Source organism: Mauremys mutica, chromosome 18, assembly GCF_020497125.1.
Source record: "Mauremys mutica isolate MM-2020 ecotype Southern chromosome 18, ASM2049712v1, whole genome shotgun sequence".
In the NCBI taxonomy this organism is placed as follows: Eukaryota; Metazoa; Chordata; order Testudines; family Geoemydidae; genus Mauremys; species Mauremys mutica.
In genome coordinates this window covers 8,118,136-8,140,918 of record NC_059089.1, presented here as the reverse complement: position 1 = coordinate 8,140,918, position 22,783 = coordinate 8,118,136, and the positions used below count along the sequence as shown (strand labels likewise).

General features: G+C 47.7%; 1 protein-coding gene across 1 annotated transcript in view; it reads left to right on the top strand.

Annotated features, from left to right (window-relative positions):
• LOC123352476 (cholesterol 7-desaturase nvd-like) overlaps positions 1–22,783 on the top strand; it is a 46,433-nt gene that overhangs the window by 11,865 nt on the left and 11,785 nt on the right. Inside the window, exons 2-5 of the mRNA XM_044992663.1 lie at positions 14,638–14,826; positions 16,092–16,270; positions 19,498–19,623; positions 19,968–20,087. Of these exons, the coding sequence (XP_044848598.1) occupies positions 14,638–14,826; positions 16,092–16,270; positions 19,498–19,623; positions 19,968–20,087 (614 nt within the window). The remainder of the gene's footprint in view (positions 1–14,637; positions 14,827–16,091; positions 16,271–19,497; positions 19,624–19,967; positions 20,088–22,783) is intronic.

Genomic DNA, 22,783 nt, shown 5'->3' with positions numbered 1-22,783 from the left:
AAGATCTTTTTCCTGACTCGTTGTAGCTAAATTAGCCCCCATCATGTTGTATGTATAGTTGGGGTTATTTTTTCCAATGTGCATTACTTTACATTTATCCACATTAAATTTCATTTGCCATTTTGTTGCCCAATCACTTAGTTTTGTGAGATCTTTTTGAAGTTCTTCACAATCTGCTTTGGTCTTAACTATCTTGAGTAGTTTAGTGTCATCTGCAAACTTTGCCACCTCACTGTTTACCCCTTTCTCCAGATCATTTATGAATAAATTGAATAGGATTGGTCCTAGGACTGACCCTTGGGGAACACCACTAGTTACCCCTCTCCATTCTGAGAATTTACCATTAATTCCTACCCTTTGTTCCCTGTCCTTTAACCAGTTCTCAATCCATGAAAGGACCTTTCCTTTTATCCCATGACAGCTTAATTTACGTAAGAGCCTTTGGTGAGGGACCTTGTCAAAGGCTTTCTGGAAATCTAAGTACACTATGTCCACCGGATCCCCCTTGTCCACATGTTTGTTGACCCCTTCAAAGAACTCTAATAGATTAGTAAGACACGATTTCCCTTTACAGAAACCATGTTGACTATTGCTCAAGAGTTTGTTTTTCTATGTGTCTGACAATTTTATTCTTTACTATTGTTTCAACTAATTTGCCCGGTACCGACGTTAGACTTACCGGTCTGTAATTGCCAGGATCACCCCTAGAGCCCTTTTTAAATATTGGCGTTACATTAGCTAACTTCCAGTCATTGGGTACCGAAGCCGATTTAAAGGACAGGTTACAAACCTTGGTTAGTAGTTCCGCAACTTCACATTTGAGTTCTTTCAGAACTCTTGGGTGAATGCCATCTGGTCCTGGTGACTTGTTAATGTTGAGTTTATCAATTAATTCCAAAACCTCCTCTAGTGACACTTCAATCTGTGACAGTTCCTCAGATTTGTCACCTACAAAAGCCAGCTCAAGTTTGGGAATCTCCCTAACATCCTCAGCCGTGAAGACTGAAGCAAAGAATCCATTTAGTTTCTCCGCAATGACTTTATCATCTTTAAGCGCTCCTTTTGTATTTTCATCGTCAAGCAGCGGAGAGATAATGGCTCCAGTAGACTGCCCAAGGCCAGGGGATTCCCTCAGAGTGCGGTTGGTATGTGGGGTACGGGGAGAGCTCAGAGACCTACCGTTGCTGGGCTGGGAGAGCGCACTCGGTGCAGCAGTCCGGAGCCAGACAGTCGTTTCCCTTTCAGAGTATCAGGCTGGGCAAAGCACTCAAAGCAGAGACAGCGAGGAGCGAGCCTGCAGTGGGAGGGAGGCTAGAACCTACTGAGACAGCTCGGCAAAGCTCAGGCACCATGTGCTGGGAGGAGAGACTCAAACTTGGTCAGTCAGACACTCTGTGAGAGGAATAATTGCTGCACTGCTAGTCTCAGTGGAACGGTCCCATCTCGAATACAAGTCGCTAGGTGGGTTTTGTTGGCTCTTCCTGGGGTAAAGCTCACATCCCGTCTCCCTACTTCAGTCTCTGTGGAGTGGTGTTGTGCTCCCAAGAGCTCTCAGAGTGGCAATAGCATCTCTATTCCCTGCACCTAGGGACAGGAAGCTGTCAGGATACTGGTCCCTGTAGAGACTGATCAGAACGGAACCAGCGCTTTTCCTGGCTTGTGAGTTGTTTTTTGCTTAGCCCAGGTAGCAGAGCAAGAGAGGCTGGTCAAGGAAAGAGAGTGACTCTAGGACAGATCATGTAGCACCTGCAAGAGAGCGTGAAAGGGAGAGCACACGGATCTGCCTCTTATCCCCAGCTGCTTCCTTGTGCACCTTCAGCGGGGGCCAGGCAGAGCTGAACTCTTTGTACTTGGGCAGTACAAGGAGCCTGCCGAGGCAGGAAAGCAAGACTCTGGAAGGTGGGAGGTATGGAGTGAGAGTTGGACCCAGCCCTGCCTGCATCCCAGCCAACAGAAATGGCCAGACGGAGAAGCAAGAGCATGCTTTCCCCTTGCACAGGGTGATGTGGCACCGGCGCCTTCACACCGCCAAGCAGCCTTGTCCCGTGGCACAGAATAGCCTTTCTTCCCCATTGAGCCTGCTCCCAGACCCCCTGTCTTTGCCACTCTAGGCCAATGGTCCCCAATCTTTTTTGTCTGGCGGGCGCCAGACGATGAGCCATGGAGGACCATGGCAGCGGATAAACATCTGCTGAAATTCCACTGACAAGTGGCAACGTCAATAGGTGTTGCCGCCAAAATGCCGCCAACAAGTAGCGTCATCGCTGAAATGTCGGCGGTATTTCAGCAGCGACACCTCTGGGTGACGCAGCTTGTCGGTGGCATTTCATAGAATCATAGATTACTAGGGTTGGAAGGGACCTCAATAGATCATCTAGTCCAACCCCCTGCTCAAAGCAGGGCCAATCCCCAAATGGCCCCCCTCAAGGATTGAACTCACAACCCTGGGTTTAGCAGGCCAATGCTCAAACCACTGAGCTATTCCTCCCCCCATTTCAGCAGATGCTCGTCTGCCAGCCAGTACACGGGTGCACTTAGATGCCCCGGCGGGCGCCATGGCAGGGACCCCTGCTCTAAGCCGATGTTTCTGCCCTGGAAGCAGCTCTAAAATATGTGCCAGAGTAACAGTTCAGTTAACCGCTCTGTGTAGTTACATGGATCCTTCCAGTCCCTATACATGACTGGCTAGGGCCAGCATGGCACCAGAACTAAACAAAGGGCATGTCAACCAATATGGATTTATTGACTGACTACTGATTGTAACTGTTACCCACTCCCCTAGGCCTAGGAAATCTGCTGCTTACAGTCCTGCTTGTCTCTTACAACTGTACTTTGGGTTCCTATAGCGATCATTCGGGTTTTGTTCCTAGCATATTGTACTGTTTGAAGCCTTCCTGTTTCTTCCTACTGCAGCCATCCCAGAACCATGCTAGCCACTGATTATGTGGCATAGAAATGAACTGCCTGAAGGACTGCCCTGTAGGAGTAGGGGGGACTCGCTCGCTCTCTCTCTCTCTCTCTCTCTCTCTCTCACACACACACACACACACACACACACACACACACACACACACACACACACACCCCCCAGAGTGCATCACCTGGGATAATCCTCATGCTGCTCCCTAATGGCTCAGGGTCTAATATACTGATCACCTGACCTTGGGCCTGTACTTATTCTATCAGTTACTGTCGGTCCGTATACTTGGAGTCAAACTTGAAGCAGTTGTCTATGATGTCAGGAGCTGTGCTGCTTAAACTCCTAATCATAGTCCCTGATTAAACAGGAAGGGGAAAAGCAGGTATGTGAACTTGGCATTGCATTTGCTGTCACTGATGGCTGCACAATAAAACTCTCCTGAAAAGATCTGGCTCCTGATACTATGGACCAGATTCTGCACTCGGATCCAGTTAACTCACTGATGTCACTGTGGCGCCGTAGCTATAAAGAGGGGCAGGACGTGGCTGCCTAGCGAGCTCTGATCTTTCATGAGCTATGTCTTAGTTTCTAGGAGTCATTAGCGTGACCTGGTTTCAGAATATACAGAAACTGACAACAATCCTGTTAACTGAACTACGAGGAAACGGGTGGGTAAAAGGAGACCTCTGAATGCTCCTGCTTTAACTGTGTTGTGATAGAGCCTGTTCTTTTCGGTTGAATGCTGCCATAGCAACAGTGCAACCAAGCCTGACGTGGGATGGGCTAAACACCAGCCTGAAACCGCTTGCCCAGTCAAGTTCCGGTGTTCTCTGGCACATCCCTCAGACGCTGGAGATCTGCCCTGCACGGCCTTGACTACACACTCCGTTCTTCGCATTACCCCGCTGCCTTTTCTGGAGGCTGGAGTGCACAGCTCTGATGCTCTTTCTGACAGGATACTCCCGAGAATTGCAAGGGTGCTGGCCAGCCTAACCTTTCCTGAGTCTCCCATGGGCTAGCGTAAGTGGAAATAAAAGACAGAGGAAAACCACCAACCCTAACGTTGACAGCTGGAGCATAACACAGCCCCCAAAGTGCTTAGCAGCACCCTGCCTGTTGCTCCTGTCAGCTGTTCCCCATTGACTAGTGGGTCACCCGAGATTCTGGTGCTCTTCCACATCGTCAATGGGCTTGGCCCAAATCACCTGACCTGTTCCTGACCTCCCACAGCTGCTCTGTTAACACTGGAGCAATGAAATTGCCAACCTCAAGAGTGAGACTTACGTGCACAGCAGTTGGAGCTTGCTTGGCAACTGGCCCACAAACCTGGAACTCTGAAGAGATCAGGATAGTCGTGAACCTCACCACCTTCCAAGCAAAAGGCAGAAACAGCCTGGCCACTATCAGCACCAAAACCAACCTCCTTCCCCAAAGACTGTCACTGGGGCTTGGAGGAAAGAGACCCTGGGTTTTTGTCAGGTGCTCAGATGCCCATTGATGAGTGCAATCTAAGAAACTAGATAGCCACTGAAGGAAGGTTTGAGAGCTTGAATTCCTCAAGACAGGGAGACAGGAGACCTCTGTTCTTCCACTGCCCAGTGCAAGTGAAGAAAAGATTGATGCCAGTGGTGCAGAGGTGGGCTTTGACTGCCTGGAGCATTGAAATCCAAATGGGTTCTCGCTATCACTGGACTCTCCTTTGGCCAAAGAGGTATTGGCTTCCTAGGCTGGAACCTGTGAGAGTCTAATTGAAGTAAAAAGGCAAATGTCAGGTTTGCTTGGATAATGCAGACCTGCCCTTTATTTGCAGTAAAGGAAGTGGGAACAGAACTAACAGGACTGTGTAAAAAGAAAGAGGAAACCTGGAAGAACAGAGGCCAGCAAGATGGTGAGCACCATCTACCAGGCATGGCCTAAAGACAAACTGGTGGGCTTGACTCTTGGAACTGGAATGCCTGGACAGAGGAGTCTAACATACAGTAGAGGTGGTGCTGTGTCAAATGCATGGCTGTGGAGAGCAGCGACAAGCTTCTGTGCGTAAGGACAGCTAGACTGAAACTATAGAAACTGGTCACCAGATAGAGACTCAGACTGGAGATGAGGGAGAATGAAAACTGGACCAACTCAGGGTGTAGTAAATTTCAGAATGTTATAATCACATTGATCTTAATTAGCTGGATCTGGCAGGTAACAAACAACCAAATGCTCTTCAAGCTGTGTGGGGGGCTGCTCTATGCCCAGAAAATAGACCCTCCTCTGATAAGAAAAACCTGAATCTTATTGCTATGGAGGAATTGGTGTGGTTAAGAGCATAACAAGGAAAATGGAGGGGAAACAAGTGACAACTAGATATCTATGTACAGCACCTAGCGCAGTGGGTCCTGGTCCATGGCCCATAGGTGCTATGGTAATACAAGTAATAAGGGATCCAAAATGCAGCAGTACAAAGGTGCTGGATTTAAAGAAAGCAAAAACTGAGGAACTAAGGAAAAGCTCTATATTTGGTAAGGGAAATAAGATTGTTAGAGTGGAGAGTAGGGTTGTGGGAGGCCCGGAGAAGAAGGCCGAGGTCAAGAGGTGATCGGAGCTAGAAATGCATGACTGGGAACAAGGACATATTGCACTCTAGTCTGGCAGGGATCTTCCTCAACCCCCTTGTGAGTTGAATGGTTTACGGGGCTTTCGGAGCACAGTCAGTCACTGCCCACCAGTGCTTGCCAGGTGCAGCCTGCAGCACATGAGTGACAATGTGCTAATTGCAGGACTCTTATCTCCTGAAAGCAAATGTAATTGCCAGAGGAACTCCTCTTACATCCCTGCCTCTCCCCCGTCTCAGCCCCGCCACGCCAGAGCTCTATCACCAAATACTTGGAATTCCCCAGGAAGCAGAAACCTTGACTAGTAGCATTCCCCGTACACCCACTGGGGGTGAACATTGGCCTGTGTAAAAGAGCAGCTGGTTTTATCTCATTCTACAAGTGGCATTCTGCCCAACTCCGCTGCCCTCCAGCTGGTGCGGACGCAGTCCTGCTAGGCACTCGGAAGGTGGGGCAGCTGCAGGAGAGGGGGAGAAGAGGGTTGTGGGGCTGTCAGAATGGCAGGTTGTCCTTGTACAGCTTTCCTTTCATTTAGCTTGGGTGGCCCAGTGTCTCTCTGGGCCTGGCAAAGACAGGGCCTCTTGGGCGGGAGGTGTCGAAGCATCCGTAGGGGGCAGGCTGGAGGCGGTGCTAGCAGTGTAGGGAGGGTGTGGAGGGCTAGAGGGGATGGTGCCTGCCCCCGTCCAGTGAGTTTGTCTCCCCTCGGTCAGAGGTCGGTGAGCTGGGAGGCGAGTCTCTCACCTTTGTATCTGATGTTGGGACCAGTTCTCTGTGGACCTGCAGCGCGCTTTACATGGGGCTGCTTTGGGACATCAGCAGGGGCAGAAAGAACCGGTCTCTGCCTGGTGGTGGCAGCGGCTGCCAGAGGGAGCGCACTGGACTCCTGTCTGTTACTGCACCTCAGGCACCGAAGCCATGATGCTGACAAGCACCAGGAAAGAAACCCCGCAGGTACAGAGGCAAAGGGCGGGAGAATCCTGGCCCAACGGAGCACATGGCCCTCTGGGCCCGGGGGTCTGAGGAAAGAGACCCCACCAGAGGAGAGAGACCAGTGGGAGAACACTTCAAACTCCCTGGTCACTCAATAACAGACTTAAAAGGCGCAATTCTTCAACAAAAAACCTTCAAAAACAGACTCCAACGAGAAACTGCAGAACTGGAATTAATTTCCAAACTGGACACCATCAAATTAGGCCTGAATAAAGACTGTGAGTGGCTGGGCCACTACAAAAACTAATTCCCCCCTATGGTTACTCACATCTTCTTGTCAACTCTTTGAAATGGGGCACCCTCATTACCACTACAAAAGTGATTTTTCCTCCCTTGGTATCCTACTGTGAATTCAATTGTCTCGTTAGACTGACCCCCCACTTGGTAAGGCAACTCCCATCTGTTCATGTCCTTTGTATATATACACCTGCTCCTGTATTTTCCACTCCATGCATCTGATGAAGTGGGTTCTAGCCCATGAAAGCTAATGCCCAAGTAAATGTGTTAGTCTCTAAGGTGCCACAAGGACTCCTCGTTGTTTTGACAGTGGCAGATAAATTCAATGTTAAATGCAATCCCAACTATACATACCAAATGATGGTGCCTAAATTAGCTGTTACCATCAAGGAAGAGATCTTGGAGTGATTTGCAATACCCTGGGAGCACTATGTTTCCAGAGTACTGCAAATGTACAAGAATCCTTCTCACTGTGCCTGTATCATCCTGAACTCATTCTCCAGCTTCAGAAAACTTACAAATTATCTCCAGTAATCACTGGGACAGACCCAGCTAAATAACGTAGCTCTCCTTAACGTGCATCAAGACAATACCAAGGAACTAGATGAGAATAAAATTGCTGACAGTTTCATCCAGAAAGCTACAGTGAGGGTATGGCTACACTGGCGATTTGCAGCGCTGGAAAGCCTCCACCAGCGCTGCAATTAGTAAGTGGCCACACCTGCAGGGCACTTCCAGCGCTGCAACTCCCTGGCTGCAGCGCTGGCCGTACACCTCACTCGGCATGGGGAATAAGGATTCCAGCACTGGTGCTGCAGCGCTGGTCATCAAGTGTGGCCACACACCAGCACTGTGATTGGCCTCCAGGGTATAAGGTGTATCCCAGAATGCTTTTATAAATTACTCTCTTTGTTTTGTTATGCAGCCTCTCTTTGTTTTGTTGTGAACGAGCTCCGATCAGAGCTCCAAACAAACAGAGCTCCTGTTTGCTGTGATCATCTGTACCTGGCTGTAAACAATCAAATGAGAGGCAGGCAGGGAGAGTGAATGAAACAGAACGGAGCCGATCGGAGCTCCGTTGAACTGCTTATCTAAAAAACCAAACACTGATAACAGTAAACAGGAGCTATCTGTACCTGGCTGTGAACGATCAAATGAGAGGCAGGGGAAACAGCGTTGGATGCAGGGTTCGCAAACATGTTGTGATTTTTCCAATCTCTCTCTTCCCCGCTCCCTGTCACAGTACACCACAGGGAGTGAGTGAAACAGCGGGGAGTCCGTGTTGGAGGCAGGCTGTTTGCAATTAAGAGTTAAGACTAAGGGCTCATGAACATTTTGTGATGTTTCCAATCCAGGAAGCTAACACACAGTGTTGGCTCCAAAAATCCACTCTATCTTCCCCGCTCCCTGTCACAGTACACCACCCTCCACCCCCCTCTTTTGAAAAGCACGTTGTTGCACTTGAATGCTGGGATAGCTGCCCATAATGCAGCACTCCCAACAGCGCTGCTAATACTGCAAATGTGGCCACACACCAGCGCTAGTAGCTGTGAGTGTGGCCACACACCAGCGCTGCTCCTACACAGCTGGATGACCAGCGCTGCAAACTACCAGCGCTGCAAACCGTAAGTGTAGCCATACCCTGAGACATAATGTTTTTAACCTGGGATGTTGGGGAAGACAGCTTGTAGGTGATTGCAATGATTTTAATATACTGTAATGCATGATAATGTAATTATGTAGTTCATAATGATTAATCTTCATTAACATAGTAAGGGTACCAATGATAGCCACATCCAGTAACTAGAATATGAAAGAAGTGTATAAATATTCTGAAAATAACCTCAATAATAGTGTCAATAAGCAAGAGCTCTGTTCCTGATCAGAGAGAAGTCAGAAATCCAACTTCTAATGTTCCAGGCCAGAGCTTTCTAGGAAACGTCCTGGCTGGTGCTTTGGCTAGCAGTCGGCGTGATGGAAACCAGCGTAGTTCTTGCAAACCCGCAGCCCAACCCTGTGCCCCAGCCCAGAGCCCACACCCTGCACCCAAACTCCCTTCCAGAGCCTGACTTCTCACCCCTCCTGCACCCAACCTCCCTCCCAGAACCTGCAACCCCTCCTGCACCCCTGCCCCAGCCCAGAGCCTGCACCCAAACTCCCTCCCAGAGCCTGACTTCTCACCCCTCCTGCACCCAACCTCCCTCCCAGAACCCGCACCCCAACCCCCTGCCCCAGCCCAGAGCCTGCCCCCTGCAACCCCTCCTGCACCCCAGCCCACAGCCCGCACCCTGCACCCAAACTCCCTCCGAGCCCGACCCCTCACCCCTCCCACACCAACCCCCAGGGCCGCCCAGAGGCGGGGGCAAGTGGGGCAATTTGCCCCAAGCCCCGCAGGGGCCCCGCAAGCTGCTCAGCTTTCCAGTCACTTGTCTCCAGTGGCATTTCTGGCGTTGGTTTGCCAGAGGAGACAAGACTTGAATTTTTTGTGGGCATGGAAGAAAGGTAGCGGCAGCAGGGTAGAAAGCTCATAGACTCATAGACTTTAAGGTCAGACGGGACCATTATGATCATCTAGTCTGACCTCCTGCACAATGCAGGCCACAGAATCTCACCCACCCACTCCTGTAACAAACCCCTGACCTATGTCTGAGTTATTAAAGTCCTCAAATTGTGGTTTGAAGACCTCAAGCTGCAGAGAATCCTCCAGCAAGTGACCTGTGCCCCATGCTGCAGAGGAAGGCGAAAAACCTCCAGGGCCTCTGCCAATCTGCCCTGGAGGAAAATTCCTTCCCGACCCCAAATATGGCGATCAGTTAAACCCTGAGCATGTGAGCAAGACTCACTAGCCAGCACCCAGGAAAGAATTCTCTCTAGTAACTCAGATCCCACCCCATCTAACATCCCATCACAGACCACTGGGCATACTTACCTGCTGATAATCAAAGCTCCTTCTCTTGGTCCTTCCCTAGTCCGCCCTCCCCACACGCAGCCTAGCGCCGTTTGCCTTTAAAAAAAATAAACATAGCTGTTATCTGTCAAAATTCTAATAAATACAAACTGAATTCTGCCAAGCCTTCTTATCCCACCACAACAGAGCGATCCTTAGCATTGGGGTTCCAGGCTCCTTGAGGAAGAGTTGTTCTTGGAATCCAGGTTAACTTTGTTGTTCAATTCTAAACTCTTCTGCTGCTATAAAATCCCAGAGCTTGTTTGGGGTGATTCAACTCAGACGACTATATTTTTCATCTGGCAAGTGAGGTGTATGGAACAGCCATATCTCCTAATGGCTTTAGAGTATTGTCACTTATTCATGGTTATTTTTCTACGTGAGTTGCTTCAGAAAAATCTCGCCTAATGTTGGAAGTTGAATAGAAGGTGAGTATCAGCAGATGAAGTCTCACTACGACTGTTCTGCCCATCCAGGTAGTAAGTGGCATCACTCCAGAGATGCTTCCTTTTGTTTCCACAGACCTCTCCACTCTGGAGTAGGTGTCTGTCGGGCCTTGTGGATTTGCTTCTCTGTCTGCCATTAGAAAGGAACCGATTTCCCGATATTGGCTCAGTGGTATTAACTTCAGCAGAGCTTTAGAGTTAAGATTACTGTGATTGCTCCGTCTCCCTCGGGGTCAGTAGAGGCTGAGAGGCCAGTCGATAACTACCGATCTTTACCTGTTTCTGGATTGCCAGGTTAGTACCAATCATTTTAGTGTCTGGCACTGGAGCGGGGCTTGTTTTATACTGGATACTCCTAACCTGAGGGGTTACATGCATTTCCATCACAAACGCCTTCAACTCCCAGGCCAGACGTTTGTTCCTTTTATTTCCGCTGAGCGCATCTGAGTGAGCTTCAGCCTGATCTGTTTAATATGCATTTTATTTCCCTCTTGTATCATAAAATCGGGAGAAACTTTCGTTGTAACTCTTTGTTTATGTAACACTCTAGCCTATTTGCTCAAGCTTTCCCATCCCATTCCTCCTCTCGCTGACCTCTCCGGGACACCGTCCCTGCCCTGGCGATGCCCTTTTCATACTGTAAAAGTCAAAGTAATGAAGTGCAGAACGTCTTCATCGCTGTCTGGATTTGGGGAGTGACTTTAAACACTGCAGACTAACCCTAGGTTCATCAAGCTCACGTCGTAAATGGGAGCAGACTCGTGCTTGTTCCAGCCCTGCAGCTTTCAGCTCGTTTCAGGAGAATGTGGGCTGAGAGCCGTGGCCCTCTGTGGGCAAAAGAAATAAGTAAAATCTTTATTGTTTGGATTGGGAGCTCTCCAGCCATTGCTAATATTAGCCAAGGGCCTCTTCCTGTGGCCTCTCTCAGGCTGCCAGAGCTCTTCTCCGGGCTGTCTCTTCCTGTTCCCACTTGCAGGGATTTGTCCCCGACACTGCAAGCTTCTGGCCTCTCCAGAGGACAGTGTCCGATGGGTCACTGTCCTCCCCCCCCCATCCCCGTGCAGGGTTCTAATGGTCTGAAACGGGGAGTGGGGCCAACCACCGTGTAGCTCTGCCGCCTGCTCCCGTGAAGGCCATCTGTCTGAACACAGCCACGGAGAGGGGAAAAAGCAGAGAAGTGGTCTTATAACACAGACGTTCTGCCTTCAGCGCCCCTGGACATTTTATTGAATATCCTTTTCTCCAAGACTCTGTTGGAACCAGGGAGGCAAACAGGGTTTTCCTACCTATCAGGAAGACACTTCTTCTTAAATTTAAAATTAAACTATCTGCCAGTGCTAGTTAGATATTACCTGTATCTATTGCTTTCTGTCTCTGTATTCTGTTCAACGCGCACTATTTTCTTAGCCCAGAGAAACATCGTACCACAATGCAATATTTCGGTGAAAGACCTATCTTATCCTCTCTGACTGAAACAGGCAGTTTCCCTAAAGTCAAGGGATTAAGCAGAGATGGGGGAGGCTAGAACTCATAAACCCCATCCCCAATTCCACTATAGACTAGAACTAACTTGCCATAAAAAACTGCTGCTGTTTAGTTAGGTCTTGGAAATTCACCACTACAAGTTCGACAAGTAATTCTGCACTTTGGGTACGTTTCTGTTTCCCTGAGGAATGGGAAGGTTAAGTGATTTGCCCAAGATTATATAGCAAACCTGTCTCAGAACTAAGATTGAAACACGGCCCTGTGGTTAATCCACAGTGCCCATGGGGCAACTCAGGCAACTTGTGTCTCAATCTGCCTGTTTGCAGAGTGGGCTAACAACATTCACTCGGCTCTATAAGATGCTCCACAGATCTGCAAATGAATGCTGTCTAGGTGCTAAATCTCTAGAACAAAAGTAATATTCCCATTTTACGGCGGTGGAGACTGAGAGGCTGATTAGTATGGGTGTGTGCACAGGTGTTGACGTGAGTTTTTGCCGGTGGGTGCATTCCACCATCTGGTTTCACTGTGTGCCATGTACGAGTCCTCCCATACAGTTCTGCAAGGCTCAGCACTAGTGTCATCAACCCCTCTGCAATATCTGAGGCAACTCCAAGAGGCTGAGATGACACTATCTTGACTGCCCACAAATACAGGATGATGCCGCATAACATTTCCTTAGCAAATGTTGTCACAGTACCTGAAAAATAAATATGCAGCTGGTTTAGCCTGGAATAATGTTGCTGGGAAGAGGAGAGACTGAGGAGCTGGCTGAGACCTCTTCTCTAGCCACTGTCCATCAAGGGCATGTGCCCTCTGCTCATGACAGGGAGGGAGGGGTATGGGACTCTCCAATAATCCTGGACAAATACCTTCTGCCCATAGCTTGCCAGGAACCTACATCCTTTCCTGTCTGGCAAAGATCGAGCCAGACCAATGGGTGCTCACACTACACTACACTACACGCATACCTAGCTGCACAGTCATCAGCTTCCTCTGGCTGCAGTTTGGTGCCATCTTGTGGCTAAAGAGCATACCCAGAATAATCCCACCTGTGTTCTACGGCTGCCCGTGCAGTAGAGAATGGGAAGGAAGCCACCCTTCTGAAATCAGGGGTTTTTCTATTAGGACTCTGAGTGTGCCCACTCCCCCAGCAATGCTGGGACAGTCACTTAGAATGTGTAATGCTTTCCTGCATCCCTAAACAGATGGCAGCCGTGCATAACTTTCTCTAAATGATTGCCCCCACTCTCTTTCCTGGGGTGGGTCTACGTCCCCTCAGTTATCCTACACACACACCTCCCGCATCACCATTTAATTCATCTTCCACATTGTGGGGGGAACTCCTCGCCAACTATTGTTTTGTGATTTGTTTTTTCCTTAAAACTAACCTTTCCTTTTCCCAATCAAACTTTACTGCCGTGTGGCTCTCCTTCCCCCATCCCATCCCCCATTCCCTCCCACAGAAAGCCCCTCACTTTTACAAACCCAGACTGGGTACTTGAGATTACATCTTCCTAAATGTGAGATGTATTTGAATATCTTAAAATTAGACTGGACAAAGTTATTAGAGGAACAATCCTGCATTTGCTTCCTGCCCCATCTCCCATTCCCATGGAAGACAACTACCACAGTATAGGTCAGCGGCAGCTCAAGGCATCAGCACTCCAAGTGTGTGCCTGGGGCGGCAAGCCGCGGGGGGCGCCCTGCCGGTCCCTGCGAGGGCAGCAGTCAGGCAGCCTTCGGCGGCTTGCCTGTGGGAGGTCCGCCGGTCCCGCAGCTTCGGCGGGAATTCGGCGGCGGGTACGCCGAAGCTGCAGGACCAGGGACCTCCCGCAGGCAAGCCACCGAAGGCAGCCTGCCTGCCGTGCTTGGGGCTGCAAAAAAGCTAGAGCCACCCCTGGTATAGGTCCATCCAATCCATAACCTACATGCTCAATTCCAACCCAACTTGATCAAAATCTTGTTTACAATAAATCAAACATCTCCCTTGTGTGCAAATGAGCATGGTAAATGGTTAAAGGCCACGATTAGAGTTAGTTAAAAATTCTGGGAACTTTTTAAAATGAAAATACCTTCTTGATCAATTTTCATTTTCATCTAGTTAAAGTCCTTTGAAACTGAACAAAACAACTGCATTTCTTTAGGAACTTCCTGTGAATATGTATATATGAGTTTAAACCAACTTTTAAGTCATGATGGCCTGGAGAATCTGCTTCTCAGGAATTATAGCTACTATATCTTGCTTCTGTGGCTTATGCCAAACTGGGATTTCCCTTGATTTTGGGCCACCTGTACATACCTCACATCAGGCATTAGTTTTTAGACTGTAAATAGTTGTAGAAATGGTTGGCTTCAGCACTCCTAATATTATGCAGGTTCACTGTAAACTGCAGTATGAAATTGGAGAACAGTTAATAAAGGATTATACTGAACATCTGCAATGCTGTCCGGGTCTCCTAATGACATCCTGAAAATGACCCTTTTGATGTGGGGACAGAAAGGTGAGTGCTGATTCTCTGGGTAGCAATGGGCAGATGTGCTCCTGTAGGTCAATAGGACCAAGTATGGAGTCTGTCTTACCATCTGGGATACTTCTTGGTGCCACTTAAGATGTTGACCGATCTAAGCCAGTAATACAATTCTCCAAAAATGCCAGCCATTCTAGACCCCAGTGGGCTGACAGGACAGCCTTTTCTCAAAGCCTTTATGGACTGTCTTGACAGGAAAACCACTTAGTTCAGCTTCATTGACTGCTTAGTAATTCTCTTGCTTTCCTTCTCTGAGGGAATCCCAGAGAACTGGAACGGGAACTGCTCGGCTGGAAATCTCCTTGCTTATATCACAGGCTGGGTGCCCTGATGTGCTCCACCTCTTGCATAAACTCCTGCAAACAATGCTTTACAGTTCTGAAAATATGAGAAGGGATGCAGCGGCTGGCGTATTGACCAAACTCTTAGAATGAGATCACTCTGTTACCAGCCTAACCATGGGTTTTTGTCTCTCTCTGTGCAGGGGAACAGGTTGCTGTATTCCGTGCTCTGGATGGACAAGTGTATGTTGTTGATGCCTACTGCCCACACCTGGGTGCGAACCTTGCTGCTGGCGGCCGTGTGGTGGGTAACTGCATTGAGTGCCCATTCCACGGGTGGCAGTTTCGGGGAGAAGACGGAAAATGTACTACAATCCCATATGCTGAAAAAGGTGATTCTCCGCTTTCTCCTCCCCCTCCCCACGACTCTGCGCTCACAAGCTTGTGGCAGGGGCAATGCCCTGTCTGTTCTGACACAGAACACACTTTCTTAAGGAAATATAACTCTGGAAACAGCCACATGGACAGGTCTCAAACTGTAACTGTCAATGCAGAATCATCATCAAACAGGGGTCCCTCAGGGATTTACGCTAGTCAACATTTTTATCAGTGACCCGAAAAAAACGTAAAATCATTGCTGATAAATTTTGCAGATGACAGAAAAATTGGGAGGTGATGAATAATGAAGCAGCCAGGTGTCTGATACAGAGCCATCTGAGTCACTTGGTAAACTGGGTGAAAGCAACCAGTCTGTTTCTGGATGTTTTTCTAAAAGCTCTGCTCTAGGAAATACCTTGGGGCAGGTCTCTGGCCTGTGTTCTACAGGAAGTCAGGCTAGCTGATCACAATGGTCCTCTCTGGCCCTGGAACGTATGACTCTATGAAGGACATGATATTGTGAGATGTTCATATCGTTTGAGTTGACCTCAAGTGAAAAAATGATTCTGTATATCATTTTAAAAGACCACGATTTAACTCCTCAAATTGAGGGGGCTCATTGATGTGAATTATTTTATTTATTTCAATAACTTGAATGAATGAAATAGTAAATTGAGACCTTAGCATAGGTTGTCATAACCTCAGATTTAATTTTAATCAGGTTTATTTTTAAAATGAGAAATATATTGAATGTAAATTTTCAAAAACCCAATTAAACATTCTTAAAAGCCCATCAATGTCTATCCAGCCTGTCTAGTTTTGGCCCCCAAGGATACATCTCCACTGCAGCTGAGAGCAAGCCCAGGTGCACAGACTCACGGTAGTGGGGCTTAAGCTACCACGTTCAAAAAGGAGTGTGGGCATTGTGGCATGGGCAGCAGCTTGGGCTTCCTACCCAGGTCCACACCCACCTGATCGCCTGACTAGCCCCTGCCACAATGTCCACGCTGCAAGTCTGTCTGCCCAGGCTCACGCCCAGCTGCAGTGTAGATATACCGTCAGGCTGAACATGAACCACAAAACCATCCTTCTGCATTGTCCTGTAAGAGCTTTCAGCTCCTATACAACCAGTACAAGAGACGCTGTGCAGCACTAATGTCCTCTGCTAGGACCCTGCCTCTCTGTGCTGTTTGCTGTAGCTCAGGGCTGAGTGAACCTATGACACAGTATTAGACTTGGCACCATCTGCTCTGCACTAATCTCTTTCTCCCCTCCGCAGTGCCAGACTTTGCAAAGATTAAAACATGGCCCTCCTGTGAAATAAACGGAATGATACTGGTCTGGTATCACTGTGATGGTATCGATCCAGTGTGGGCTGTCCCAGAGCAGGAAGAGATCACCTCCAAGGAGTGGGTGTATCGTGGCCACACAGAACATTTTGTCAATGCACACATTCAGGTAGGAGACTTCTACTACATTTGGTCAGACTCTGGGTAATGCTGTGGGGTTTTGTGCTCTGGAAATTGTACCCTACTGTGATAAATAAAGGTGGGGGTAGCTCCCTTTGATGGACACCCAGCCAGCCAGTTAGCTGTAAAATCCCTCTTGGTAGCTGTTCTCTGCTTGCTTACCTGTAAAGGGTTAAAAAGTCCCGCAGGTAAAGAAAAAAAAGTGTGCACCTGGCCAAAAGAGCCAATGGGAAGGCTAGAACTTTATGAAATTGGGGAAAAAACCCTTTCCCTTTGCCTGTTGTTCTTTCTGGGCTGCAGGGACACGGAGCAGGAATGTGTGTAAGGTTTGAACCACATATGAAAAATTATCTTCCATACCTAGAAGGAATCATTTGGATAGAGAATGTTGAGATAAACGCGATTTTTGGTTTGTGGATCTCCTGTGTGCTAACCCCAGCTGCTTTTGATTGCTTGTAACCTTTAAGCTGAATCCCCAAAAAGGCTATTTTGGATGCTTAAATTTTGGAATTGCTCTTTTAAAATCTAGCAAAAGCCTAAGTTCCAGATGTATTTTCTTTCTTTTTGTTTTTAATAAAATTTACCTTTTTTAAGAACAGGATTTGAATTGTTGTGTCCTATGCTGTTTCATTAGCTGGTGGCAACAGCTAATTTCCTTTGTTTTCTTCTCAGCTCTTCCCTGGAGGGGAGGTGAAAGGGCTTGAGGGTACCCCACAGGGAGGAATTCCCAAGTGCTCCTTCCTGGGTCCAGGGGGTTTTTGCATTTGGGTGGTGTCAGCGTTTACTAAGCCAAGGTCAGAGAAAAGGTGTAACCTTGGGAGTTTAATACAAGCCTGGAGTGGCCAGTATTAATTTTTAGAATCCTTGCAGGCCCCCACCTTCTGCACTCAAAGTGCCAGAGTGGGGATTCAGTCTTGACACCTACCTAAAGCAGATGAGGACTCCAGCTCTGCCAGTCACTAGCACGAGCACTGTAGTTTACAGCTTTGAAACTTTCCCTCTTAAATTTTGACTCTTACATGGTTAAGGAAGGGAGGAGCTGGTAGAACACTTAGCAAATGGCTGTAGCTCTGTATCAACTGTTTCCTCCTGGAGCCCAGTGTAGGCAAAACTCCCATTGACTTCAGTAGGAGCTCTGCCTATGATGTGTGATCCAGCCACTCAATTATAACAGCTAGTGCAGCCATGTGGATGTGGCTGGAGTTGTTAAAAGAAACTCAAGGGAGTTAGGCACCCAAATGAATACCAAGGGGATGTGTGCCCAACTCCTTAAGGCTCCTCTGAAAATCTCAGCCCAGAGCAATACTTGACCATTTCCCTTCTTCTATTAAATGGCACTTGGAAATAAACACAAGCCCTTGGTGTGACAGTTGTCTATCTCAGATGGCCCAATGCACGTGGCCGTAAAACATTTATACAACCTGTCTCTAAGCTGTATCCCTCGGCAATACACTGCCTGCCTTGTTTCTTAACTGGAACTGTCAGTAACTCTTTTCAGATGACTGGTGTCAGACTGACTCGTGTGGCATGTGCCCAGGACAGGTCAATGGAAAACACTGCCTTTATCGTGGAGACTCCATTTTGCTGTTCTGTAGTTAAACTCTATTGGCCTCTGCACTTAAAGCAGGAATTCAAGCGCTTCATTATGTACAGAGAATGCAGCATGAGCTCCCCAAACGTAGGGCATGTGCTCTCTGAATATAGAAAGGACAATCTGAGAATTGACAAGTGAATCTGTTAATTTAGTTTGACTTAAAAATGAGTTGATTATAAAAGGATCCTCTAAGAAATGTACACCTACTGGCAAGAGGTTTCTCTTCTGAATAATCCTAAATCCTGAATAACACAGATGCTTCATACTTCCCTTAGTTAAAACTCACTGAAATCTTGTGCATACAAATAAATTTGAAGAGACTTTAATGGTTGATGGTAATTCTTTTGCTATTAATCTTCATAACAAAGTTTTTTCTTCAGCCTGAACTGACAAATGTTCTGCTACCCAGAATTCCACACAGAACCGTCTCTCTCAAAATGGCTGCCACTTCCCATTGCTCTCCATGGAAATGAGGACACAGGCCGCTCTTAGCAAAAATGGTGATTAGCAGGGTTCTTACTGGAAACAATGGGAGGTGGTGGCCACTTTGAAAGGGGGCATCTTCACTGAGAGTTGTCAGGCCTCTGTCTGACTGAGAACAATGAGGGATGGCAGCCGTTTTCAATAAGGGGAATTCTTTGAGTTTCGCTGAAGACTTTTTATGTACCAGCCTCTGCTGAAACTTCTATTTATGAAAATTAAGGGTCAAAATTACTGTTAATCCAAAGCATTTCTTCCCCAAAGCTGTCTGGTATCTACTCAACAGTGAAGTGGAAACTGGGGAGTGTGTGCATGAAAATATGAGGCATAATGGGAGCGTTGGGGCAGGGTGTGCATGGGACTGTAGGGGGCAAGAGGGAGGGAGAATTTGGGAGCGGAACGCTGGGGTGTACAAATTAATTCTACACTCTGCTTACTTGGCTCATCTATTCAGGCTGCTGTGTGCTGCTCCAGAGTGGGTTAACATAGCTGGCAAATATTAGCTTGTTACAAGTTTTTGCTAAAGAGACACGCAGTGGGCAGGGGTGGCCTCAAACTGATTGTTAACAATTGTTAAATTTGCTCTGGGAGCACACATGCTAAACGGCTTTGCTCACAATAATATGGTCACGGTGTGGTGCTGGGGTAGGGCAGAGTGGGTGCCCTCACTGCTTTTCCAGACCTTAACATGGTTGGGTTTCTTTCAGCTTTACCTCAGCTCTGCCTTTATCAGGTTCATGATGCTCGGTCTCAGGATAACTGCAACATCCCAGTAAAAATTTACCCTAAATTACTACTATGCAAGAAACCTTAATTCCATCTCCATGTTGTCTATCTGGATGTGTGGTGGTTACGGCTACCAAATAGCTAAATGCTGTACACCCTGCTAGTCTGTGCTACGACACCCCATCATGTACCCACATGTTTGTCTCATCCATCCATTATGGCTTGTCTTTTAGATATTAAATTCTCTTGGGTAAGACCCACTGTCATGTCTGTACAGTGCCTGGGGCCGTGGGGCTCTACCTCGCAGTGTCACTGTAACGATATAGTGCCTGTATCTGAATGCACAGCTAACTTGGAACAAATTAACTTGTATTGATGGTGTCTGTCTGGTAACAGTTCGTGTTCCCCACATGCAGGAAATCCCTGAAAATGCTGCAGATTTTGCTCATCTAACTTTTCTGCATGAACCAGTTTTTATGAGTGGAGTTGACCTGAGATACACACACTCCAAGCTGTGGGAGTCTGTGAAGCACTGCTGGAAGGTAAAAGGATCGACAGAACACATTTATTCCATCTGAGTCACTGCATTGACTTGCAAGTCCAGTTCAGGCTTTCCTTTGCTTCAGAGTTTTCCATAACGTTTGCCTGTCTCTCGTCTCACACACCTGTAGCACCCTTCTCCTGTCTTGCACTCACTTGGCCTCTTCCCTCCAGCCATGCTTTCTTGTATGACGCCTCCTTAGAAATATGACCAGCCTCTTCCCTTTCCACTTCACTTCAGATATTCTACAACATGCTCAAACTACAATGGTCTTACCCCATATGTCTTGTTTTGTACTTTTCCCCATGGCTCTAGACTGAGTCACTTCTTCTCCATCTCTTTTAGGGTGAATGGCAGCCAGAGCCAGAACCCAACAAGCACTGTTCCCAGTTAGTGGTTAAACACAGTCTAACAGTGTTTGGAAAGCACTTCTCCTTGATGGATTTCGCAGTTAGAGCCAGACAGGTGGGTAACACACGTCACAAAACAGTACTCACAAGCACCGGGAACAAAGGAAGTTCTAGTGATTAGAAGTGTAGTCTGGGCTCTCTCACAAACTTGCTTAGGTTTCAGCTAAGTAATTTGACTTCCCTGTGCCACAGTTACAAGTCTGCGAAGAGAGAGGTAAGCTGGGTGCAAGCAAACATTATGCATTTTCATACATATCTCCAGGGCCAGAACATGACCCAGGGGAACTGATGCATGTAGTGAACTCTGTGCTGGGGATTGAAGATGCAAAACGTTAGCAGGAAGAGAAACAACCCTAGAGTGACTGGGTTTGTTTCTGTCTAAACCTATGGAAGAAATTGATGGTTTGCATGGAACAGTCGGGAAATTCTACAGGACTGAAGAAAAGCTAATGTGCTGTGATAGACCCAGGCCAGTTGGGAACAGCAGAGTAGAAGGGAGAGACACTGGCCACTGGAGAAGCAGTTTTCTGTTCCCTGAGTGACCAGAGCAGGGGCTGCTCCAGGCTAATGAGAACACCTGACTCCAATTAACCTGCTAAGAGTCAGGTGAGGCTGTTAAGCACCTGACTCTAATTAAGGCCCCTCTGATGCTATAAAAGGGCTCACTCCAGTCAGGCCAGGGGGAGCCAGAGGAGAGGACGTGCGTGTGAGGAACTGGGAGCAAGAGGCGTGCAAGAAACTGAGAGTGAATAGGCAAACTGCTGGAGGACTGAGAAGTACAAGCGTTATCATACACCAGGAGGAAGGTCCAGTGGTGAGGATAAAGAAGGTGTTGGGAGGAGGCCATAGGGAAGTAGCCCAGGGAGTTGTAGGTGTCGCGCAGCTGTTCCAGACGGCTCTCAAGACAGCTGCAGTCCACAGGGCCCTGGGCTGGAACCCAGAGTAGAGGGTAGGCCTGGGTTCCCCCCAAACCTCCCAACTCCTGATCAAACACAGGAGGAATTGACCTGACTGTGGGTTCCACTAGAGGGGAAGGTCTCTGGACTGTTTCCCGACCCAGAGGGTGAATCTGTGAGGCGAGCAAATCTGCTAATAAGCACAGGACCCACCAAGGTAGAGGAGGAACTTTGTCACAGTGCAAGTATTGAAAAAGGGTAAATGGGATGACCCAAGTAACTATAGGCCAGGCAGGCTGACCTAGATCCTTAGCAAAATAATAGAATGGCTAATATGGGACTTGATTAATAAAGTTTTAACGGATGGGAATAAATACCAGTCAACATGAGTTGATGGAAAATAGATCCTGTCTAACTTGTTTGTCATGAAGCTGATGGATTTCCACTCCATACGGCTAAATTTCTAACTTGTTTGTTTTTAATGAGATTACAAGTTCGGTTGATAAGTGTTGCTTTAATAGACATCTGTAAAGCCTTTGACTTGGTACTATGTGACATTTTCATTAAGAAATTGCAATGATACAAAGCAGCATGGCACAAATGACTAAAAAACTGGGTCTCGGATGTAATTATAAATGGGGAATCCTCATCGAACGGGCGTGATTCTAGTGTGGCCCCACAGGAATTGGTCCTTGGCCCTACTCTCTTTAACATTTTTATCAATGACCTGGAAGAAATCATATAATTACTGATAAAGTTTGCACACAACACAAACATTAGAGTGGTAATTAATGAAGAGGACAGATCTCTGATACAGAGCAATCTAAATCGCTTGGTAAGCTGGGCACAAGCAAAAAAATATGCACTTTAATACCACCAAATGTCAAGTCCCACATTTAGGAACAAATGTCGGCCATACTTACAGGATGGGAGATTCTATCCTGGGAAGCAGCGACCCTAGAAAAGATGTGGAGGTGGGGAGATGGATAATCAGCTGCACATGAGCTCCCAGCGTGACACTGGGCTAATCTGATCCTTGGATATATAAACGGGGAAATCTCAAGGAGGAGCAGAGAGGTATTTGGCACTGGTGCAACTGCTGCTGGAATCCTGTGTCCAGTTCTGGTGCTCAAAGTTCAAGGACTTCAATAAACTGGAGAAGGGTCAGAAACGAGCCATGGGAATGATTAGAAAATATGCATATAGTAAGAACGGATGGGAGCTCTAGGGGCCGGGCCTGGAGGGAAGGGGGCAGAACAATGTGGCTAATTGAGGTGGGGGCTGGGGTGGAAATAATTAGAATTTGAGGTCTGAGGAGAAGCGGGAAACCCCGCACCATCCACACTGTCAGGGAGCCAACAAGAGTGGGGCCAAAATCACCTTCCTCAATACAGTTGGGAGAGCGGGCAACACTGGCTGTTGTCTACGCACACACTGGGGTGGGGGAGTGTAGGACAATAATCAAGGCCAACCAAACAACTCAATGTAAACGGTTTTTCTTAACCCCCCCCTCCCCTCAAAAAATCTCATGATTCTTGGGGGGGGGGGGGACCCATGATTTGGGACTAGTTGGGGTTGGCCATAAGGCTTCCAGTCTTACGCGCTATTCTAGCTACACCGCACAGGCTTCTCTAATTGCAGCGCTCTATAGCTTATGTTTTATCTTGGTAGAGTCACTATTTAGAAGCTCCCGTTCCATTGCAAACAGGCTCTATGCACCCCCGGAGTTTGGGTGCAGCCTTTCCTTAGTGGAGGCAATGGCACCTCGGAAGAGCCCGCTGCTGATTAAAATGCTTGGCTCACATTCTTACTCCTCTTCTGAGGCCTTGCTGTAGGGACTCTGCCTGTTAGGCAG